At 44.8% G+C, this 25,257-nt stretch overlaps 1 protein-coding gene across 3 annotated transcripts; it reads right to left on the reverse strand.

The window, feature by feature from the left end:
- Positions 1-404: 404 nt before the first annotated feature.
- On the reverse strand, positions 405-24,140 carry fbxl16 (F-box and leucine-rich repeat protein 16). Of its 3 annotated transcripts, none has more exons than XM_061749834.1 (7): positions 23,938-24,140; positions 13,787-14,501; positions 10,025-10,267; positions 8,958-9,223; positions 6,647-6,731; positions 6,490-6,553; positions 405-5,661 (listed from the first exon to the last, which is right to left on the reverse strand). In XM_061749834.1, the coding sequence occupies exons 2-7, from the start codon at positions 14,492-14,494 to the stop codon at positions 5,513-5,515; spliced, it is 1,515 nt and encodes a 504-aa protein (XP_061605818.1). In that variant the 5' UTR covers positions 14,495-14,501; positions 23,938-24,140; the 3' UTR covers positions 405-5,512. The 3 variants fall into 3 exon arrangements, with proteins under 3 accessions (XP_061605818.1, XP_061605817.1, XP_061605816.1); XM_061749833.1 differs by adding an exon at positions 18,080-18,341 and having other exon boundaries at positions 6,490-6,731; XM_061749832.1 differs by having other exon boundaries at positions 6,490-6,731.
- Positions 24,141-25,257: the final 1,117 nt, after the last annotated feature.

Below are 25,257 nucleotides of genomic sequence, written 5' to 3' on the forward strand. Positions count from 1 at the left end.
TTATTAAATGGAACATTTGAACGATTATAGCTGACAGCAAACAAAAAACCCCAAATCCACCATCTCCAGAAACTACTCAACTAATTACAGAACAAACACTAAAGAATAAAAAAAAAAAAAAAAAAAAAAAAGAGACAAGTTGTTAGTGAAATATAGTGCGATATATTTGTTTCTTTTGATTGTTCCTTGGTTTTAGGTTGGGTTTAGAAGAAGAGCCATGCCGGAAGTCACCACAGCATCACCGCACGCGAGAGAGAGAGAGAGAGAGAGAGAGAGAGAGAGAATGTTTTTCCAGAGCATTCCCAGCCGAGCTGCTTAAACTATCCTTGCGACGATGGCTGTCACACTAAAACAAAAAGACAAAAACAAAAGCCCAATACAATGAAAGTTCACACATGGCCTCCTTCTTTTCATAATCAGTAAATGGTCTATATTTATTTGACGTTTGAAAGTTGTGCTGTACAAGGGTTGTATAACAAAATGGTGACAGATGGATACAAAGACTGTAGACAGCAGTCGAAGCATTTTCTCTTTGAAAAGGTTTCCTGATCTAATGTAGTGTACCGTGGACTTCGATTTGAAATGCCTTGACTGCACGTGTCCATTTATGAAATGTAAACTCGCACCCGAACCTATGGAAGCTCATTACAGACAATGTTGTGTTCGGTCGTCCAATTCAGCTATTTGATTTTCCCAATCGAAACGACTTCCATCATTTGCTCGTCTTTTCTTGGATATAAAACCAATGAAGGCTATACTGTATATACAATGCATGTTAAATCATTGAATTCTTTTCTGCTAGGACTTGACTTACAACATTTTTATTTCAATACTCTTTTTTTTTTTTTTTTTTTTTTTCCCCCCCACCCAGCTTTCAATTGTTTCAAATGAAATGAATGAAATTAAAAATGCCAGCTTTGTGTGTGTTCACTATGATGGACACGTTAACTAAATCAAAACAGCAAATATAGAATAGTTCATAAAATCCTTTCATAAATGTTCTGTTCTACTAAGGATGGCGTGATAAACATACACCGCAGTTTGGTTCTGACCAAGATTAAAACACTTGGTTTATTTGTCATTAATAAGCTTCCATAGATGACCAAATTATAAACCTTGCCCTTAATCATTTTACTCGAAGTATAGTGTAAACATTGGTTAGCCATGACAGAGGTCAATCTCAGACATCACATTTTTTTTCCTGCCACATTCAAGAACACGAATGAACGAATGTATCATGTCAACACGAGGTCAAATATTTATTTTAGAGGTTGAAATGATAGGGGCCGGGGGCCGGGGGCCGGGGGGCAAATCGTTGCAAATTTGAAGCAATCTCTCTCAATAAATAAACCACATAGGTGAGAGCAAAATGAATTGAAATAAATAGATAAATAAATATGTACAACGAGCAGACGAAGGACAGCCTTCCGCAAATCTGGGAAACATGCACGATCCGGCCCTGTACAGTCCACGTACGAGGCAAAGCAGCAAATGGATTTGGCACAACCTGACAGCCAGTCCTTTCGGCCGGCGGGGAGCACGTCTGACGACACACGAGAGGCAAATCCAAAACAAATTAGCGGTGTGGCTCACTGCCGGGCATCTTAATCTCCCTTGGATATCAAACTAATGCTAGAAAAATAACTATTTAGGTTGAGAGGATACTTTTCTTTGTAAGAACAGTCAGACAAATGAGCAGATGGCTTTTTTGCGTTTGTTCTGCATTGCAAAGTTGTTACATTTGAGCTCACTGAAGGTTTTCTCTGTCATTATAAGGCTTCAAAGATTTAAGATGTAAATTGGATTTGAAATCCTACACCAATGTTGAGCTCGTATATTACCATTTCTAAATGATTTCTCTTTCACACACAATCGCAAGTACAGTGGTGCCTTGAGATACAAGCCGTCCTTTTTTTCGTGTGCTTCGACTCGCGAGCGAACATTTTCGATACAAGCGCTGTATAGCGGCAGGTGAACTCGCTTCAGGAAGTCAGGAAGATCGTTAACAATTGTTCCAAAAAAAGAGGCTTCAAGCTGTTTAATGCCACTCCCACTTGACGCAAACTCAACATAAAAGAGAGAAAACAAGCGCACACACGTCCGCTTTGATCCGAACACATAATGCTAAACGCCATGGAGGACAAAAATAGTGCAGCAACACTTGGAGACAGACAATATAACAATACTCACAGTTGTTTGTTTCTGTACTATACTGCCCTCTGGCTAAATCGTGCACACCAGGAGGAGCTGCAATAATATTTTTTTACGATGTACAAGCTGTTTCATTTTTTTACATTTTCCATTGTATTTACATTTTACTAAATGTTTTTAACAATGTCAACTATAATAGGGTGCTATTTTCCTTATCAAATAACACATTACAAAGGTTTGAATTATTTTTTTTTTTTTTTTGGAGGGGGGGCCTGGAAGCACTTAATGACATTTGTATTCATTTCAGTTAGGGCTGTCCGATATTTTCTTTGAGCATCGTCATGGCGATGTACCTGTGCGCAATAGTTACATTGCAAAGTCTGCTGCGATGTTGGTGTACTGTAATATACAGTGAATCCACTGTAATATTAAAAGTGACTGTTCGGACATGCTAATAAGATAAGCACTGACGTTTACGTTCAATTACAACGCTTCAAACAACAGACGGAACAGCCCAGAGTGAACTTATCTCCTTGTATGACAACAATGAATGAGGACTCGGGGGAAAAAATGGACACCTGCTGCATTTCCTATTTTGCTCTTGGGAATGAAACTCGGCAGGCCGCCGTGTGAGTGCGCGAGGTGCGTTCGGGGACATGGGACTATGTGTTCTTTTGTAATGCAGTACATCGTTGTAAAAATGGATTAGTAGGAAAATATTTGTATCGGAATGCTTTAGTTAATACACTTGGACGATCACACTGTGACAATATGGAATTCATTCCTTTTTTTTTGTGTAATATAAGAATAGACGAATGATTTTGTTAAAACAGTCAATGCAGAGTTATCAACGTCCGATGTCACCGTCGTTCATGTCGTACTGCGTTGCGTGTTTTTGTTTGCACAATAAGGACAAAAGTTCAACTAGGAACTGCACTACTTCATTTTGGGTATGTGAACTGAACTTTGAACTAGTTCATGTTGAAAATGAATGAACGCTGTTTTATTTGATATATATTATTTATACATCGCAATATACGTATATCGCAGGTTTAAAAAATAGATAAATGGCAATGTCATTTTTTCCCCCAATATTGTGCAGCCCTAATTTGAATGGGGAAAGATGATCTGCGATACGAGTACGGAACAAATTCAACCGTATCTCAAGGCACCACCGTATATGGTTTAATATCATCATTTTATTTCAGTCTATAATTGATATTCCCTAATTTCATTTGGAGCGAGTGAAAAAGTGAATTTTGATTTGGTGAATGGCTACGCTTGAGCTGGAATTGACATAAAGTAGCAGAGACACATTAAGAAGTTGTGCTAGGAATATTTTCTCTATTATTCATAAATAATAGAACCATTATTTCAATTCTAACCAACGATTAAAACCTCACAGTGCTGCTTTTCATATTACGATATCAACATTGTACAGTATGTCAATCCTGTTCAAAGCAGCCGCTGATTGGATGTATTTTTGTGTTGTCCCTCCTGTCGTTGGAATGACTAAAACATTCCATTTTCGGCCTTTAACAGACAGCGCTGTACCTAACGAAACCTTCCCACAACAAGCTGCAAAAACTGACCATCACGCCTTCACTTCAAACGTTTACCTGCTTGGCTGTCAGTCCAAATTATTAGAATTATTATTATGATTTTTTTTTTTCCCCCCTCCAGCTACTGCGCCTCAAACACAAAGCTCTTTTCCAGAAGTTAGCAGGATCCTTTAGAACGACGCAACACGGTAAACGTCTTCATCTTTTGACTTTGTGTTATTTCCAGCCAGAAGGCACCTGAGTTTACTCCATTTTAAAAGGACATTTTAACATTTTTAAATGTAGTTTTTAAATTGTAATATTGATTTGACTTGAAGATTTTGACAATATGGGGCTTAAGTAAGTGTTTTCATTTTTCGATTGTGGTTTATCTGAACTCAGCAACACATGACTTCCGACTCCAAGCTAAAACATAAAGGCATCCATCGATTTTTCCATAACTCTGGGATAAGCTAATTTGCTGACATTTGTACAACATTTCAGGAACTTTGAACATTTTTATCATCATCTTTGCATTTAGTGGATTTGCTATGGATATTCCAGTACTACTGGGAGAGTACAGGCTTCTGTTGTCTGTAATGTGCATTTATATTTTCATGGACATGCCTTTAAAATCACGTTTTCTTCAAATTTAGTGCAGCAGGTAATTTGCGAGCGAGCCCGCTGACACAACAACAGCACCCAAAAAACAAAACAAAAAAAAACGCTCCTCCTAGGCGGAGGTAATAAATACTGAAATCGCCGAACTTTTCATAAAGTCATTTGACCACAGTTCATGTTCACCTCTAGAAACGCACGATTGCACAAAAACAAACCCAAAACCAGCAATGTGTTTCCAAAAACTTTGTCGTCTGACTTTCAACATTTCAAGGCAATCAAATTTCTCCAATTCCTTCTTCACACTCTTCCACTGCCTCAGCGATCAACCTTTCAAGACACACAAGCCGGAAGTGTACAACAGCGTCTTATCTAGCGCTACAATTTCAAATGGGGAAAAACGATTAATTGGTCAAGCGTGCAAGTCCAACAAAAAGGACAATGTAAACTGTTGTTTTGCAAATGTCATGGCATTATTATTATTATTATTATTATTTTTTTTTTAAATTCTGGTAACATACGGAAATGGGGGAAAAAAATGGTGGTGGTAGCTCCAAAGAAGACCGGAACCTATGAGTTCATAAGACACACACACACACACACACGCGCGCGCGCACACACACACAAAGAGGGCGAAAAAGAGAAAGAGAAGTTCCATCCGAGAAATTGGGAAACTGTCGGATTTCATTACCGGCTGGTTTGTGTCTGAGCAAGAGAAGACTGAAGCTTTGAGGGAAAACGGGCAGCTATATTACATCGAGTGATGAAAAAGAAAAGAAACGTTCCTACTTCAGGTCTTGTGTGGTTAAAGTGTATAAGCACATGTGTGAGTTCCACCAGAACAGCAACACCAACGTCATTGTTTGTGTTTTTTTTTCTAATACCACTCGGTCGCAGCCGGACCTGCAACGCCGTCGCGGGTTTGTCGTCCGAAACCTCCTGCGCCCTTCGAAAATGAAAGTGGCGGCCAGACAAGACGTCATCCCGGGCCTTTTCGCTGCACTTCAGCATCTTCTTCGTAGCGCCCGTTGTCTTCCTCTCGACGGGGTGCGGAGGAAGACGGGCGTGGGGCGAGGGGGGGGGGGGCCAGAAGATGAGCAACGGTGTTCTGTTTCCTGGCCGGCGTTTGACAAGAGTGAGGGAGAGTAAAGAGGAGGAAGGTTGAAGTATTGCGCTGGGTTGCCAAGGGTGCGACGGCGCTCTTATTCGATCACCATGCAGCGCGGAAGGTGTTGCGAGTAGTATTTGAAGAGCTCGGCGGTGGCGCCCGGGCAGTTGGTCAGCTCCAGTTCCTCCAGATCCTGCAGCTGAATGAGGCCCGACAGGCCGGTGGTGGTCAGCAGGGGGCAACCTAGAGGAAGGGCACTCATCGGTTTAGGCATAGCGGAGAGTACAACTTCAAATGTTTCACGGGCCATTCTCATATCGTTTCATCAATAACGGGAAAGACGTGACCCACTCATCGGTTTTCTTGTCAAAAGCCATCCACTTGACTGATATGATCATTGGAATTATTGGCAGTTGTTATCCATCAAAATGACACCTACACGCACGTACCGTATTTGCGGTTCCTCATTTGCCACACACACACACATATATGTGTATGTGTCATTGTATGCGGCCTACTAAAACAACTCATGTGTCGCTATTTCAAAATTCTAATTGTACTGTGCAATAAACAATACTTCAAATTGCAAATTGTCTTCACTTTTTAGATATTGCGAGCATTTTTGTGGTACCCAAGCCCCTCCTGAAAGTAAATCATTGTTGAATTCACTATTTTCCCTGACTTCTGATTTCAAAACGAGGTGTACATTTGCTTTGAATATAAACTGTGGGAAACTAACTACTTCCTATGTGACCTGTGACAAAAATGAGTTTGACCTCACTGCTCAAAGGTCAAAGGCAAAAGGTGTGACTAGAGTATATTGTATATTATACAGCACACAAAAAAAAAAAATCCACAGCCCGAAATGTCATGTGAGATCGGAATCCAGCAAGTTCCAAGTGAATTCCAGTTTCATCAACCCGCCAAATAAGAAAATCTTTCTTTTTCTGGAATATTTAATATTGTTTTTTTTTTTGTTTTTTTAAAAAAAATGCATAGACTTTTTGGGGGCGTAAGTCGGGCAGTTAGCGAGCGCGGCCTTTTTGCTGACGTATTCTTATGTCGCTGTACCTGCCAGAGAGAGTAGACGAAGGCTCCTCATTCCGAACAAATGCTGCAGTCCGAAATCCTGCACCTGAAGGTTGCAATAATAACAAAAGAACCCCAAGTTTGCTCGAACCACAGACTTCATCGCTTTCTCGAACATGTCGTGTATATTTTGCGTTACCTGACAACACCAGCGCAGATAGAGGCTCCGCAACGATGACATTGTGGACAAATAGCCCAAGCCTGTGTCTGTGATCCGTACACACCTAAAAGCAGCACAACACACAAAAGGATGGCACAGTTCCCTTTGTCTTCCATTATGGGCTCCAATTAAATGGATTCTAATTTAAGTGCAACTCACATCAGTTTGTTGTCAGCGGTACGGACGCTGAGACATGAAATTTCTGTTTTGTTCTAATGAAAATATACTATGCACAATTGAATAGGGTCGATGAGGTCCATTATCAATCCTGCAAACCAATGAGCTGCATTTCAAAAAAAATAAAAATCAATCAACCTGCCTTTCAAAATAGTTTTTTTTGCAGCTTTGGTGTTTGATCTCATTGCATTTGTGTCCACGTCAGTCTCAGTCAAAAGGTTCTGGGTTTGAATCTCGACTCAGGCCCTCCTGTGTGGCGCTCTCCTCGTGCTTGCGTGGGTTCGATTCCTTCTACAGTCCCAAAACTTCAATGTCAGGCTCACCGAAGACTCGGAATCACCCATGGGTGTGAATGCGTGTTTGTCTATACAGTAAGTGCCCCGCAATTTGCTGACGACCAGCCCAGCGTGCCCAGGGTCAGCTGGGATTGGCTCCATCTCACGCGTGACCCCAATGAGGACAAAGCGGTATAGAAATTGGAACAAACTTTTTTTTTCCCCTTTCGTCACACCGAGCTCCAAAATGAATTTGTGAGATAACGTAACTGTTTGGACCACGATCTTCCATAAATCTTCTTTTTGACATTGGTCGGGAAAACATTTGAAAGTACACATTTGATGACTCCAGCGCCATTACAAAGCTCCCCTCTCACTGGGATTCTCCCCCCCCCAACCACTTCCCGGCGACGGCGCTGTGTGTTATAATGACAAGAATCTGGAGGGACTGTTGCGGTGTTATATTGTCCTCTTCGCGCGCGTGTGTGTGACTACAATCTACTGGAAGTGTGCGTGTGTCATTCAATTATAAAAGTGCATTGGGCCGGACATAATGCATTATAAGTTCTACATACATTAGTCATCCATGTAAACAAGAAGAAAACGAGGACTCGGAGTGCTGATACGATTTCAATTCTGTGGTATATTGCAGCTAAAAAGCTGGACAAGAAGTAAAACTATTTAGTCACGCAAGTCATCTTTTGCCTGATCGTGCCATCATAATTGTGATAAAAATGGTATTCGCAATATTGAGTTCCCCTATTTTCCCATATGACTGCTAAATGAATAACTAATATGCAATAGAAAAGGCTGTGCCTTCTATTATAAGTGTCTTTACACTTGCCAATGTAGCAACAGTGGCTTCAAAGTCTTTCGGACAAAAATGCTTTTTAGTTTTACTCACATTTGAGTCATTTTTATATGTGATAATACTTGTAAAAAAGGTTTCAGTCTTCTTTTAGCAAAAAGTATTAGTCTTTTAACAAATCCAAATCATCATGTGTTTCAAGTTCAGCACACAATTTTGACAAAATACTACCGTGTTACTAGAATAGTAAAATTATAATGTGCTTTTTTTTTTTTTGGCATGACAGGAACATTTTCTGTCTTGTCAACGAAAACTTGCACATCTCGTCGTGTTTTTGTATAATTTAGAGGCACGTTTAGCTACGACCGCGACGTTATCGTCACGAAAAAAAGGCCGTCAACGAAATCGTTTTGCCATCGTTGACGAAAACGACACTCAAAATGATCCATCCGGCCATTCGTTTCTATACCTGTAGTCCTTATGAGGGGTGTGGCTAACTGGAGCGATAGGCAGGGTACACCCCGGACTGGTCGCCAGTCCATTGCAAGGCACATGTCGGAAACAAGCGTTCACACCAAAGAACCATGTTTGGGGGATGTAGGCGGAGGGGGGGGGGAAACCTACACAAGCACACAGAGCACACGCAAACTACGCGGAAATGTTTCAACAGACGTGCTAACCACACTGTGGTGCCCGGAGCAAAAGAAAATCGGATGATTCCTGACTTACAGCTAATTTACTATGAAGTTGCACTTCCATTCTTGGAAAGACGAAAACAAATTGGATGTGAGCTCAGAAGGCATACGATAAATATTTGTATTTTCATACTTTGGTTCCGAAAAACATACGTACGAGTACTTTTTGAGTGTTGTTTTTGTCTTCTAGAAATTGGAGTGGAACCTTCAAAAGTCCAAATTGTGCAATTTGGAAATTGAGCGATTTGAACGCCGACAGTGATAATCCAACCTGGTGGAAACGTGGCTTGGGTAGCCTTCAAGTAACTTTGATTCCAAATGATAGACAGACCGACCTGTCAAGGACTAGTTCCTCCAATTTATGCAGGTCACAGGCAATGTACTCCAGGGCCATGTCAGTGATTCGGGGGCACCATGACAAGTCCAAGCTGCGGAGCTTCCGCAGGTTCTCCGCCACCAGCTCCACACCGTCGTCAGTGATTTTGGAGCAGCCGGAGAGGCTGAGCGCTGTCAGGTTGGGAAGGCTGTGCACCATATTTACCACGCCGTGATTGGTGATCTCCCAACACGAGTGAAGCCGCAGAGTGTGGGTGGTGTAGCCCTGTATGGGGGCGAGGGGGGAGATGCTATTAATGTTATGGGAGACGTCAAGCTCGTTCACTTCCAACACTTCATTTTATTCTCATTAAAGTGAGAACCGACCGAGCGAGTGCAAAGAGGGAGAAATCACTTTTTCTTTTTTTATCGGTTCGAGTTACAAACGCAACGCTCATCTTCCTGACTTGCGTGACCATAAACCTTGTGAGACTTCTGAAAGGGTGTCCAACTCATATTTCACAACAAAGTGAATTGGAAAGCAGACGTCATGGAAAATAGTGGCAAGCAAATATTTGAACTGTACAATTCTTTTTCAACCTATGGTAAGAAGGGATTTGGTGAAAAACGATGCTTGTAATCCATCATTTTGGGGCAGATAGTCTGCCAAAACCAAGAGCACAAATCCATTTACTGCGAGGCACGAAGTAGCCGTACTTCATTTGCTTTAACGGGCCCCGCAATAATCTGGCCGCCCGACCTTGATTCTGTTTCGCCTGTCTATGGCGTTTTGATATCGCCACAGAATAACATGGGCGATGCAATGAATTAACTATCAATCCGATACACAGATGACTTGAACCGAGCAGATTCAACGTAAATAGCATGTCGCTGAAAGCATCATGGCGAGCACGGGGGGGGGGGAAAAAAAGGAGCTCGAAAAATCTTTTTGTTCCCTCTGTCTGGAATCGCACCCGTCGGGGGTCTTTAAATGATAAGTAGGTTTACTCTATTGTCCAAACTATCTTTATTCCTGTAGGCAGTGTTTACGGTTTCATGGGCGCTTCTGCTGTTTTTCCAATCCTACCTGTTTGGCTGTGAAGTAGGCCATGGCTGTGTCAGTCACGTGGTAGGCCTGCAGACTCAGCTCCGATAGATTGGGCAGGAGCTGGGAGATGGCAGCGATGGCATCATCCGCCACGTTGATGCAGTCGCTGACGCTGAGCGACGTTAAGCGGGCGTTTAGGCTGGACCACAGGCCGGCCTCCGTGAAGTCGTTACACCCCGACAGTTCCAGATGCACGAGACCCTGCATCTGCTCCAACATGACCTACAAAACAAAAGGCCCGGTAAGACGTTGTCATTGACAAAGTGAACGATTGACGAGTTGGATTGATCTACAGTAGAAAGAAACTGCAACATGTCGTGGTTCAGTGGACCAGATTAATTAATTAAGAAATTGACATTTTGCGCAACAGAAAAGCAAAATCGCAAGTCAGGTTTACCGCGAAGACGGAAGACAGCAGCGGCGTAGACGACACAACGCGCTTACCGGTCGACTGAGAAGCGCCAAGAGAGCGGTTTGCGAAATGCGAAGGCGAATTGAGAAGAGTGAAACGCAAGGCCAAGCGTGACACCGCGTGGCTGGACCCGAGAGACGAAGGCCAAGCGCAAATCCGTCAGCTTAATGTTAGTCTACTTTCCTAACCTAACGTTAGCGCTGCAGTCGAACCAACCGTAACGCTACATGCGGTGTGCTTTTCGCTCAATGCCAAGCTGATGGTCTGTAAGTGGCCACAGAGGAAAAAGAGTCAACTGGATCCCCATCATGTGCCCAAACAGAGGAGGGTGTCGGGGAAGGGAGACTTTGAACAAATTGAACACTTCCAAAACTTGTAGTAGTACAAAGAATATTTGTCTTATTCCTCGTCAATTCGTCTCAGCTCATATATGCGCAGCCATCGACCGAATGAATTAAGATGTCACAAAATGCTAAGTGAAGATGCACAAAGGCTGTGGGAGCATATCATATGTCAAACACCATTATCAACCAAAACAAACGCTTCAGTCGAGATTTGTTACATTAAACTATGTGAAATCGTTTGAGACATTACTGCCAAATAGAAAAAAACTTTACTTTTCACAAGTTCAGCACTTTATTTACTTGCTCTTATTGCTTTTTATTCAGTAAATGAGAGAACATCACACAGTTGTGCTCATATGTTTGATTACGAGGGCGGAATTTGTCAGAAGTGTGTGTGTATCTTTATTATGATCTATTATCATTATATCAGTGGCATAAAAAAAAACATCAACAATACTAACGTTTTTGGGAAAATACATTGTTGTAAAAACATTTGGGACTCACATAGTCTCAAGTGTAAAATTAGAATCTACTGTCTCTCTCTCTCTCTCTCTCTCGCTTGCTCTCTCTTTCAAGCACACACACACACACACACACACACACACACACACACACACACACATCCATCCATTTTCAGCACCGTTTATCCTGGTTAGCGTCGCGGGGCGCCCGGAGCCTATCCCAGCTGACTTCGGGCGAAAGGCGGACTACACCCTGAACTGGTCGCCAGTAAGTCGCAGGGCAAAATAATATATAGAATGTTTTGAATGAATAAAAATGTATATAAAAGCATTTGAAGTTCTTTTGTCAGTTTTCATTCCACCGCTTTTACTGATGTTTTCGATTTTCTGTCGTGGCAGGCGCTAATATAAATATAAATACATAAATGAATAAATATACACACTTTATGTATAGTGGTGATTATATAGAATAAATGTGAATTGGATAACAAACATTTCAAAATCCGTTTTCAAATATTAAAACGTGTCTGACACACACACGCACGCACGCACACCATTATGCTGTCAAACGACATATGTAGTGTAAGGGGCAATCAATTGGTAAAATTTCAGCACCCACAGCAGGAGAGCCCATGTATACTGTAGCTCATGCAGTCAACAGTTCCAGCTTTCGCCATGGCAACCATCCACTCATCCCAGAATAGCACCCTTGCCTAGCAGGTATGAGAAGCCATCTGAGAAACACTCACCGGCTTTTGTACATAGCAATGGGATATGACAACACGGTATAAAAAAAAATACACCTCGAAAAGAAAGATCGCGTCTCTTTTGTAACGCCGTCATTGATGAAGCCTCGTAACAAAATATCCACACAAACGCACTCGTTTTTTGCGGAACTTTCCAAAAATGAGCCACGCTTCCCATCGCTAAAGTCAATCAGCTCCCCTTCTGCGTAACATAATAATACTGCGCATGAGTTCATTTGAACTTCAAGCTAACAGTCGGGAGCGCGACCTTTGACACCACTGACCACAGCAACATGGGATTTGATCGCTTTAGGTCTTATTTCGCTCAGGTTGGCACAGTGACCCTATCGACAATTCGCTTGATCTCAATACGATACATTTTTCTCCCTCTGCATGCTTGTTGCTGCACGCATCACTTCTCATCAAAGTGACAAGTGACATTTGATTGCTTTCACTGTTTTACTATTAGGAGCGATGAACTTTTCCTTATACAGTGAGCCCCCACATATTCACGGTATGACATTCACAAATTTGTTGGGGGGACCCTAACCCTCCGTCCGTCACTGAAAATATCGGCTTTTTGGTGTTTTTGTACTGAGGCCAGCGCAAATAAAATGTTACTTTAGCACTAGCTGGTGAAATGTTGTTGTTGTTTTAGTTTACTGTATTTATAGTGTTTGCTTGCATTTGATTTGTCCTGTTTTATTTGCGGTGCTGGAAGGCACCTTGAGCAAAGTCCAAAGTCGAACTGAAAGTATGTTTCTGCTTTTCTCCCGATACGGCTCCTCATAGTCTGTGTAGCCTACTTTGCCGATATAAATATGCATGTATTTCCCAACATTTATAATTGTGTGTAAATGTCTAAAGGTGCCATTCTATTTGTGTAAAAAGCCAGCGCATGTTTTTGTTTGCCGACCACGTGTGATGTCACGTCAGTTTGCGCTATCGTATTAGTTGCACGTTGATGTTTTATGATCCTCTTTGGGCAAATTGCAGGGCACATTCACACTCACGTTCTCACCTATGGACAATTTAGAGTCTTCAATGAAGCTAACATGCATTTTCTGCAATGTGGAAGGAAGGCGGTGTAAAAGTTTCACACAGGAGCTTCGAATCTGGAACGCACAACAACTCTGTGGCGCCCAAAGAATCAGCGATTCATTATTACAAATGAAAGAAAGGAAAATGTTCGAATTTGCGAGAGGTTCTCATTTTGTATTTTTTTGTAACCTATCCTCGGTTAGTTGCTGAAAAACTCACCTATCTGCTGTTTTATGCTTAGGATCAAGCAATAAAAGTATGATCTTGTGACATTTTGGTGTCAAGGAACCAATCGCAGGGCACACATAAACAAACAAGCATTCGCACTCACATTCAGAGTCTTCAATCGACCTACCCTGCATGTTTTTGGGATGTGGGAGGAAACCGGAGAGCCTGGAGAAAACCACGGGGAGAACATGCAAACTCCGGGATTGACCCCCGGTCCTCGCAACTGTGAGGCAGACGCTCTAAACCAGTCACCCACCGTGCCGCCAGTTGAGCTTCAGTTAGGCAAAAATAGTGCTTAACCACCATCTTGTGGGATCTTTGTTTTAAGAAATTGTGTTGAAATGAGTTGAGGAGTTTTATTTAGACCAAAGAATTGTGCTCTGTCGCCATCTTGTAGCTTTTATAGCCAATTGTAAATGTTTTGGGGGTGGCCATCAGTTACTTCGCGACAGGGCTCGAATAACACGGGAATACGGCGGGGTCTTTTTTTAAAGAAGAAAGTGACTCACCTCTAATCCAGCATCCGTGATGGTGGACCTCTTGAGGCTGACTGACCGAACACCCTTCTTGGAGAGCGGGTAGTTGTCAATGAACTCACAAATGTCCAGGTCTGACACGCCAACTAAGCAAAAAGACTGGAAGCCACGCAGGGCGAAGGCCTGCAGACTGACAAACTCCTTGTCTCCATTGGGCAACAGGGTGTAAAGCTCCTTGGCATGCAGTATGGGTGTCACACCTTCCCAGAACTTGGGCTGGTACAGCACCTTACGCCACGTCTTGCATACCTGCGCCAGCACGCACTTTTCGGCTGCGGTGAAGTACCAGAGCAGTCGGTTGAGCAGCTTCTCATCCAGGACGAGCTGGCGCTCCAGTAGAATGGGTTTGGGTAGAGTAAGCAGGGGTAGTTGGCGCAGGGATGGTTTCAGGCCTACGAGCTGCTTCCCAGGTTCCAGGTCACAACCGAGAATGGAGGCCGCCGAATGCGGCATGACTGCGTTGTCCGGGTGGTGGTGGTGGTGGTAGGGAAGGGAGGACGGCGGAGGAGGCAGAATGGTGGGAACCGAGGAGGACTGGCACAGGCGGTTCTTGGCAGCAGGGGTGCCCTTGGTGATGCTGGCACTGCCCAGGCCGTTGGGCTGGCTGGGGGGCAGCTTCACCATGCCGTTGCGAGTCACGCAGGGAGACTTCAGCTCACTGGGGGTGGACATGTTCAACATTGGGAACCTGGGGGGGAAGCGACATATGCCATATTAAGACCACACAAACCAAACTAGAATGACAGAACTCCGCTGAATTGTCATCAGCGAGTCCGTGCTCGAAATCTACACATCAAAAACGATGTTGTGAACATTTAGGTTTTGCATTTTGACATTTAGGTTCTCGAATGTGCCCAGCGATTGGCTGGCAACCAGTTCGGGGTGCGCCCCGCCTCCTGCCCGATGATAGCTGCGATGGGCTCCGGCACGCCCGATATTTTTTGCCCCATGTTTTGGATCTCGAATACAATTACGCACACACACACACACACACACACATCACTTCATTGACAAAAGAAATATTGAAGGAATTATAACTGCTATGTTCAAAAATAAGCAGCACGGTTCGACTGGTTAGAGCGTCTGCTTCACAGTTCTGAGGACCGGGGTTCAATCCCCGGCCTCGCCTGTGTGGAGTTTGCATGTTCTCCCCCGTGCTTACGTGGTCCGCTCCAGTTTCCTCCCACATCCCCAAAACATGCATGCTAGGTTCATTGAAGATGCGAATGGTTTGCTTGCTTGTATGTGCCCTGCGATTGGCTGGCAACCGGTTCGAGGTGTACCCCGATGACAGCTGGGATAGGCTCCAGCACTCCCGCCACCCCGGTGAGGAGAAGCGGCTCAGAGAACAGACGGACGGATGGATGTTCAAAAATAGATTCCGAACTTTTGGACAATGCAGCCCATAGAAGGACGGACAGGCCGGCAGACAGACAGACTTGCGCGGTACTGTATTATAATTCTATCGTGATTACACTATGACTTATTTGTTCATTTATGACGAGCGAAGTGTCGACGCTTTCGTCACACTGTTTGAACGTGCTCACGGACGGGAGCTGGACGCCGCGTTCAAATGAAAACACTTGAGAGTAAACAATCCGCCGCCCGTGGCCTCATCTCGGCTGTTCTCTCTGCGTCAGCAGCAGGAGGCTCCAACTGATCACTTACGTAACACCCTGACTTTAGGGCTTCACACACGACAGCATCCTTCTGCCCTACTTTGCCAAAAGCGCATGCCACATCCACGTACACGTCCATGCTATCAGTTCTTTAACACGAGCTCCTTCCGACCTTTGCAGAATTTCCTGCCGGTCCCTAAACAGATGGTGCCTTGCTCTGCCTCCGCTGCAGCATCACCAGGTTCCTCCATTACGTAATACAACAATTCTTTCGGCTAGACCGGCTACAGCTAGCGCTGTGAAGTGTTTCAAAAAAAAAAAAAGGCAGACATATTTCAGAGCAATGAAGTGCTATCACAAATTTGACATGATGAATCTAAGGAGATCTAAAACAAGTAAACAAGTAAATGTATGAACAGAGAATGAACATGCTGTAAAAATAACAATACCTGGTCCATGATAAACAATGGGATGCAAAATACAGTTTTATCTGTAAAGCTAAATGCCTCGGTGAAGGAAGAAAGGTTTCATGTATATTTTAGCAACACATTTCTATCATTAATACATAGCTTTTGCCTTGCTTGCAAATCAATACACACATTCTGGAAGAGTTTCTTTTTCTGAGCTTTTCCTGTGGTCCATTGATTACATTTGGACTGAAAGGAATAAGTCTCGTCACGTGCTCATGTGCAAAACTCAACTCGCAAACAGAGCTTGCCGATCAAGATGCAATTCAGGTCGTTATGATCAATGATTGAATTGTTAATTAATTGTATCTTAAAGCAGCTGAGGAAAACATGAGAGCGTTACTTGGCTGCAAACAGAAGAGGCCCTCTTGATTCTTCCATCTGTGCATTTTCTATACCGCTTGCCCTCATTAGGTTCCCGGGTGAGCTGGAGCCGTTCCAAGCTGACTTTGGAGCAGAGGCGGGGTGCGCGCCGGGCTCGCCGTCAGCCAATACATTTGAACACCGGACGTCAAAACTGTGAAGCAGACACGCTAACCGGTAGGCCACTTGAGTCATTAATCCTAACATCGTTGTAATACCAATGCTAGGGAGGCCCCCTCTAATCACACTTCCAACAACGCAGCCGCATGGTTCCACAATTTTATACCGTTTCTAGCATGTCTGCAACATGCTTTTGTCAAAATATCCCAAAGATCAAGCACTGTATTTCACTTGACGCCCACTCTTGTCGCCTTGCTGAAATTGTCATTTGCTCAAGGGGTGGTCCTGTCTCATGCAAAAGATCCACTACCACAGAGCCCGCCCACTATTCTGTGGGGCCAGTGCCGGGCAAGGCTATCATTACTATGACAACTAGGGGCAGAGCAAGGGGCTCGCTATTTGTTGCGCCCGGAGTCTAAAAAAGCGAGTGGCAGTTGCGAGGCACAAGTCAGCCCCCATAAAGACAGCACTCGTGGACTCGGTGCTTCCTCACCGAGCTGCCCGATTACACTTGGCAATCAGTGTGCCGATCTGTGTATGTGGTGCATGCAGCCCACCCACATATTGCCAAACAAAAATACACTCACCCGATTGACAACTTCAGCGAACAACCAGAAGCAAATGCTGTTAGCTAAGGCAAATCTGTGCATCGAACAAAGCTTAATGCAGCTCTGCTTACCTTTTGGTTTGGACATGATCATTTTTCAGACAGGGTACTTACTCCGGGCGCCACTAGAAAGTGACAGATCTTCACCCAGTCTAGCCACCAGAAACTTGCCGAGGTGTAGGTGCAGTATTACGTTGTCAAGTTATTATTATTATTATTATTTTTTTTTTTTTTGAGTCAACATTTTGAGTCTTAGTGCAGTCTGAAGGTATTCATCGTTCACAGCATCATCTTTTCAATGTGTAGTAATAGTATTCAAGAACAGGGGTGCCCAAAGTCTAGCCGCCGTCCATTTTTAGTGGCCCACGGGGTATACTCAAAATTCAACACAGATCACAATGCTGTTAAAAAGAAGGTGAAGAGTGTTTGTGTTTAAAAAGTGTGTCGGGGGGCAATGCGACTGGGACAAACCACGTGGGGGAACTTTAAACAGCTACAATCTATTTTGTATGACACCAGACGTCACTACATTTTATATGGAGCTTAGATTATTCACAGTTAAAAATAGTACCACAATGTCTCTTCATTAATCATCAGTCAATCAGAAATAATTCCGTTTCAGAAAGCAAATTTGTTTTTGCCACTTTCTGCTTCTTGCTGAGGTCTGATTCGTGACAATATCTCTCAGTTTACAGATTCCGCTTGTCTTATTCCTGAATGTGGAAATGTGTTCTGGCTGCTGTTCAGTGCAGGGATCGGATCTATTCTAGAGGCCTATGGAGCTTCCCCAAAACGATTTGTATTGTTACCTTTAACATAGCAGTTTTTCAAAAGAAGCATAATTCAGTATGTATCAAAACTCCATATAATTGCTTAATGGACTGGTTTGAGTTTGTTTCATCAATTAAAGTCACAGAATGTCAAAGAGACCGCGGCATAATTAACGTGGGCCTCTGAGGAAAACGTTTGAGAAGCTCCGTGCACATTCACGCGCTGTGTTGCAACAGGTTGGCCTCCCCTGATGAATCACTCTCGCTGATCTCGACATACTGTAACTGCAGAGGAGCACTATCGCCGAGTCCGGAGTTACCTAAACAACTCTTTCGTTCCAGCTCGGCGGCACTGCCGGTGACGTGCGCTTGCTTCGCTGCAAAGGCTTCAGTCAGTTAACAGGATCATTCGGCCCGGGCTGTCAAGTGGAGCTGTATGAATAACTCATTTTCCATCTGACTTCCATGATTCATTTCTGTCCGGGTTATTCATCCAGTGCCGGGATCTCCATAATCACGAGCTCACGTCACATGGATGTCTTGGATTTTCCAATTTTCCATTTCATTCAGAGCCCAAGATTCCTAAAACACAAACGTGGGTCATATGCTGTATTCTGTTTGCGAACTGGGAAACGAAGAAGAACATTGTGCTGTTGGTCAGTACTCGGTGTTTAAAGGTCCCATGCCACCGAAATAAAACTTTTTTTTTTGGTCTGTTTCATGCTTAACGTAGTTCAAAATGAGTCTGTGACATGATTTCAATTTGACATCGACGCGGTTTGTCGATTGAATGCAACAGACCGTAAATGGCATAATGCTTGCAAAACAAGCGCATCACATTTCTGTGTGTTTGTGGCATCAATAGTTAGTCATTATGCAAGTACCTTCCCACTTTGTGGTTGGTACCCACCCACCCACTCAACTCAGCTGAACAGCAACACTGCATTTCTGGGTTTTACGCCAGCGAGTCTCAGCCACCACCGAGCCATACAAATGCAGTAGATAAAGTATATATATATATATATGTGTGTGTGTGTGTTATGTTTCCCACAATACTTAACTATATCGTTTCTAATGTAACTGTGGATGAAATAGCAAAGCTTGTGGTCATTGTTGCCAACATTGCGAAGGATGCAAAGTTTGCTATGAATGCTTGCCAAGGGCCTATCAGAGCAAAGCTGTTTTCCATTGACCGTATTGACATAAACAATAACAGCCGTCCAATCAAAGCAAAGCTTCTCTTACATCTCAAATCCACCCATCGGTTTTCTGTAGTGCTTATCCTCACTCGGGTCAGGGGCCTATCCCAGCTGACTTTGGGCGAGAGGCGGGATACACCCTGAACCGGTCGCCAGGTAATCGCAGGGCACATCTAAACAAACAACCATTCACACTCACATTCACACCTACGGGCAATTTAGAGTTTTCAATTTACCTATCATGGATGTTTTTGAGATGTGGGAGGAAACCGGAGAACCTGGAGAAAACCCACGCAGGCATTGGGAGACCATGCAAACTCCACACAGGCGAGGTCGGATTTGAACCCGGGTCCTCAGAACTGGGAGGCGGATGTGCTAACCAGTTGCATACCGTGCCGCCACATATCGAATATGAATGAGAAATCCGGCCAACTCAATTGCCAGGTGCAAAAGACCAACTAAAATAAGGTGAAAAAGGACACTCTGGGCATTTCCCACCCAAATGATCTTGTAAACCTGATTAAAAGATATCAAAGATTATGAACCATGGGACCTTGAAACATTATGTAACATAAAAGGTGACTCGACATGTTTTGGATAGTCAGTCTCCTCAAGATGATACACACAGCACATTGAAAACACATGCATGAATTTGCCCCTGTGAAACACAGCCATTCCGCCATGTTCTATATCTTTGGATTCCTGCCGCGCTAATGAGCCCGCCGGGTCATTCATGTGCGTGAAGTGATGTCGAACGTGTTCAAATGTGCAATGCGCAGCAATGAGCCGAGCTGAAGAATATGCGCTCAACTCGGGTAATTATACAAAGTCAATAGAGTCGCTCTCACAGCAGCCTCTCTCCTTGTGTAATCACATTCAAAATGCGCTCGTTCGCTTCTGAAAGGGGCCTTGATGCACTGCATTCGCAAAAGCGAAAAGGAAAAGTTTCATGATCATTTTTCTAAATCGTTTTGGGAATCCTAATCTCTAACTTTAGCGATATGGAATGTACTTGTTTTATATTTTATTACATATTTGGAAGTTCATATTATTCCATAATGTCCAATCTATGTGCATTTCTAAATATAACTGTATATATACATTTTGATATACAGTAAGTATGAATTTCACATTGTGTAATTTGAACATTAAATATCTTGTCTATGTAGTGTATTCAATTAAACACAGGCTGAACATGATTTGCAAATCACTGCATTCTGTTTTTATTCATGTTTAACACAACGTCCCAGCTTCATTGGAATTGGGGTTGTACTTTCGGCCATGGCACTGCGAGGGATCCTGGTTAACGTAAGCCATTTTGAACTAAAAACGCTGCAGCCAAAATGCGCCAGCATACTCTCTTTCCGGTTCAGTAGATAGTTTTTAAATCATCTTATTGTATTGTTAGACTATGACATGTTTTTATTTCCGAATAATACGAGGTGTGCCCCCATTTGATTCTGATTCGGAAGTCGCTCTTTACTGTGAACACAAATAATGAATGAGGATTTAGAGGGCAAATCTGAGCCTCAGGTGGCGGAATAACATTTTCGAAGAACTGTACGTCCGTGTTTCTTTTGTGTTTTTTGCTCCGTACACCACGAAGGTTCCCATCCTGGATTCCCCCGTCCTCATCTTTAAGCCATTAGATCGCAATATGTAATACATCAGGAATCTTTCTTTGTTCCAACGGTCGGTCAAAAGATGAGCTGACCAATCCGTGTTCTTTTCGACGACAGAGGCGGCTTTGGCCACATTAGGGGAAACGACACTGCGAGCTTGTAAACAATGTTTAACCCCAAATAGAGTAATGCGGATGCTTCCATACCAGTCGTTTGATCCGAAATGCAAAGAACGGCAGTGAAGGCTTCTCCCAACGGACAATAGCAGAGAACACAGGCTGCTTGTCAAACTAACCGCCTATTCAATATTTGCTAATGGGTCTTCCTGCGATGCGTTCAAGAAACAGACTGGTTTGCAGGCACCCACACACACTGAATCCTAAACACTGAGGATTATTTACGTACATCGCAACCACCGACCTCTTCTTCATGCATTTAACCATCTTATTCCCTCGTATTCAAATGTTTTTTCCGTTGTGGCATAGTGCAAAGCCTGAATCAGAGCCTTTGGAACGGGTACGCTCTCTATGAAGAAAGGCCTTGAAACAAGCGATCACTGGCACAATAGGGCCCCAGATGCATTATGGGAGAGGAGCGAGGCAGATCGCGCGGGTCTCGAACTGTCTGTATTATGGCGCTAGCAGAGAGCGCCGCACATCAACATAGCTTACAAAGCCTTCGCAATCTGGCATCAAAGTGATGTCGTGAAAAGCTTGAAGCTATATCAGTCGGGATTATGCGTTACGTGAGATAAATGGCAGAGTGTATGTGTCTATGTATCAGATATCGATGCTACAGTTATCCATCCGTGACGTGCTTGCCCTTATTAGCTGGCCATTCTCCGAGCTGACTTTTGGGCAAGACCCCGAACTGGTGGCCAGTCAATCGCAGGCCATATACAGACAAACAACCATTCACACTAACATTCACACCATTTATCTACCAAGCTATAGTCATATATTTACCTTTTAATTATGACCAAAGAGTCAAAGTTTGCCAAAACACACCCGGAATCTCCCCAATGCATGAAGGAATACGTGTTCAGTTTATGATTCATCATTACCGGGTAGTTGTGGATCGATCGATTAATCGTCGCATGTTTTTGGGTTGTTTTTTTTTTTCAATGTGGGTGGAAGCCGGAGTAACCCAAGTAAACCCATGCAAGCACGAGGACAACATTAGTGAACCTCTCAGCTGTGAGGGTCTTAGAATCTGTAGTATACACTTAACCAGCTCTACAAAACCAAAACGAGAGCTATAGTGCTGAGTGCACACAATCACAACAATGAATACCACATGTAAACAAATCAGAGGACGACCAACATTCCGGAACAGGCGGACTCTTCATACTCGGCATGAAGCAACGCAGGCTTGTTGTTAACCGATTGCTTACGGGCTATATATTATACTGTCTATAAGAATACAACATACTATTAAAAGAAAGTATTTTACTGCGGACTAGTTGACGAGTCACTCGAGGTTTCGAAGGATTTGGACTTGATAGGTGGATCTAATGCCGATAATGCCATTCAAGTTCATCCCTCCGCAGGTTGCTGCCATGTGTTTATTTGTATTTTTCCTTCACTTGTAAACAAACTCTATATGGCCTAAATGGGGTTCAATCCCCGGGTTCTCCCCGTGCCTGCGTGGCTTTTCTCCGGGCACTCCTCTTTCCTCCCACATCCCCAAAACATGCGCGCTACGTTGATTGAAGACTCTAAATTGCCCGTAGGTGCGAAAGGTTCTTTGTTTCTATGTGCCCTGCGATTGGCTGGCGACCGCTTCAGGGCGTAGCCCGCCTCTCGCCCGAAGTTAGCTGGGATAGGCGACCCGCGCGAGGAGAAGCGGCTCAGAAAATGGATGGATGGATGGACAACAGCTTCATTTGATAGTAAACGGACAGACAGGAGAGCACAAACTAAGAATTTCGTTTGTTTTGTGCCTGTGCAGGTCATAAAATGTCCGCTGTGTCGGACTACTTTCTGGTTCACGGAGGATGACGAACTGCTGGGTGTTTCCATTTATGATTCATAATTGCCATAGTGACTCAAACGGCGAAAATTAATTCAGCCTTTATCTGCACCATTATATGGATTGTCAGCAAATGTTAAATGGGTTATCCCTTGGTCACGCATGTGCCCCGGGAGCTCTGCCAGGGATTTGGAGCCCAGAGAAAAAAAAAATTCCAACTTCGGAGCCCTCCGCAATCTTGTTATTGTTGTTGTTTTCAATGTTGTTGTTGTTGTCGTCGTGACCTTCGGCTTATCCCATCAGGGGTTGCCACAGTTAGTCGCTCGCGTGATTTATCGCGGCGGTTTTGACACCGGATGACCTCCCTGACCTTTGTTATCCGGGCTCGGGACCGGCAGCGGCTGAGTATCGGAACGCTGGCCGCCAATCAAACCCGCGCGGTTTGCCGAAAATGCAGCAGCGTATACGTCTCCGCGACTGTACGTCGTTACTCCAAATCCCAGATTTGGTTTCTCGGGTGCCCGTCGGTCACGCGTGGGCCCAAATGTCGACCGGGTTGACCACCGTAACCGTAGCGCGGTGGAAAGATCCCAGTTAGCGGTGGTTCTGGACGGCTCACTCCGCAATGGAGGGACAAACCTTTTGGGAAGAAGTTGATATTTTTTTGGTTACGTTTTGAGGAAAACGAGTCCGATGGAAAATATGGCTGCGATCCATCTCAAGAAATACGAGTACACATTCCTTATCTGTAATATTTGATATGTAAATTGGTGATCGGGGGCGAAGAAGACAAAAAAGCAGGAGCAACAGGAATCCCTTTTTGCATTTTGGGCGAGAACAAATTTCACGGGAGGGAGAAAGAACACGTCCTGCAATTCGCCGTGAGGTCGTCGGAGGACGTTTGTTGTAGTCGCACCGCAGCGTTCCAATTTGAAACCAGTCGAATACAATAAAGAGGGCGTGGCCTGTGAAAACGTGTTGAACGCATCCCGAACACAAACCCGCCATGTCGCCCATTCGCTGCCCAATTCAAATGCCCACGTTAACGCGGAGGCCCGGCGGCGGCGGCGGCGGCGGCGGCGAATGTGAGCGGCGCTGCCGCAGCGGCCTCAAATGGCGAAATGACATCGATCGCAATGAACGCGAGCGTTTCTCCAGATGCCGCAAAACGAAATCCCAGTGCACAAAATGGCACGTCACTCGCAGACGCTGACGTCATGACGTTAGTTAATAATCCGCAGCTGTGCCGAAGGATGCACACAAAGCCCCCCGAGCACCCCCCCACCCCCTCCCCGAGCGCGATCGGATGCTGCCGCCGCCGCCGCCGCAACCGAGCACCGCTTCACCCGTCCCGGCCACCGCCCATCCGCCACGCGCCCCCCTCACCTCTCAGGTGGCTTTCAGTCCATGACCCTCGCTCTTTCCTCTCGATGGCTGCCGAAGCGAGAAGCGCTCACACGCAGGTGGACGAGCGGCGAGCGAGCGGCGCGATCGTCCTCCGGCGCAACACGACAGCGCCCGCGTCATGTCTCCCCCAACACGCGCGCATTTAAAGAGATAGGATGGGGCAGCTGTGCCCGCGCGCAGCCTCTCCCTCTCCCGCGTCTTATGTAACGGGTGCGGACGCATCTGGGGGTCAGGGGTCACGTGGGCCCCTCGCTTGCACTCGCCCATGTCACACGAGGCGAACACGCTCGCTTCCGGGAGCGAATTTCGCAGCCAAATAAAAACAGCCATCCCGAAGATCCTTTTTCCGTGACCTTTTCACCTTGACCTCACGTGGACGCAGCTGAGGCTTTTCTGTCAATTCTGCGATGATTTATTCATTGTAGTTTTCCCTGCATCGTGCGATTGTGGTCGACGTCGGAGTTACTGTATTTTTTAAAACTCACCTTAATTATCGTAAAACCAAAAACCGCCGCAAAACTACACTAACATATCCATCCATTCATTTTCTACCGCTTCTCCGAGGTCGGGTCGCGGGGGCGGGGGGGGGGGCAGCAGCTTCAGCGGGGACGCCCGGACTTCCCTCTCCCCAGCCACTTCATCCGGCTCTTCCGGGGGGATCTAAGGGAGAGCCCGGACACCCTGCGGAGGAAACTCATTCGGGCCGCTCGTATCCGGGATCTCGTTCTTTCGTCCATAGGTCATACACGAACATACCGTGTATCAATTTCAAATTGCACTCGAGCGGGATTTCATGCAGACTTGGACAAACTCAGTAAAGTCCATCCATCCATCCATCCATCCGTCCGTCGTCTGTACCGCTTCTCCTCACTCGGGTCGCGGGCGAGAGGCGGGGTACACCCTGAACCGGTCGCCAGCCAATCGCGGGGCATATACGAACAAACAACCATTCGCACCTACGTGCAATTTAGAGTCTTCAATCAACCTAGCACGCATGTTTTGGGGATGTGGGAGGAAAGCGGAGCGCCCGGAGAAAAGCCACGCAGGCGCGGGGAGGACATGCAAACTCCACACGGGCGAGGCCAGATTTGAACCCGGGTCCTCAGAACTGGGAGGCAGACGTGCTAACCGGTCGCTCACCGTGCCGTCAGCTGTTGAGCATTCATCAGATTCCATAAGGAAGCCATTTTGAAAGGTCCCAATACTCTTTTGGCCCCTGTTGAGATCTAAATTCGTATGGTAGAAACAAAGCGGAACCAAGTATTTTTGAGGCAAGGGGTTGGCAATTATTAACGTTTC

This window comes from Phyllopteryx taeniolatus, chromosome 16 (assembly GCF_024500385.1).
Source record: "Phyllopteryx taeniolatus isolate TA_2022b chromosome 16, UOR_Ptae_1.2, whole genome shotgun sequence".
NCBI lineage: Eukaryota > Metazoa > Chordata > Actinopteri > Syngnathiformes > Syngnathidae > Phyllopteryx > Phyllopteryx taeniolatus.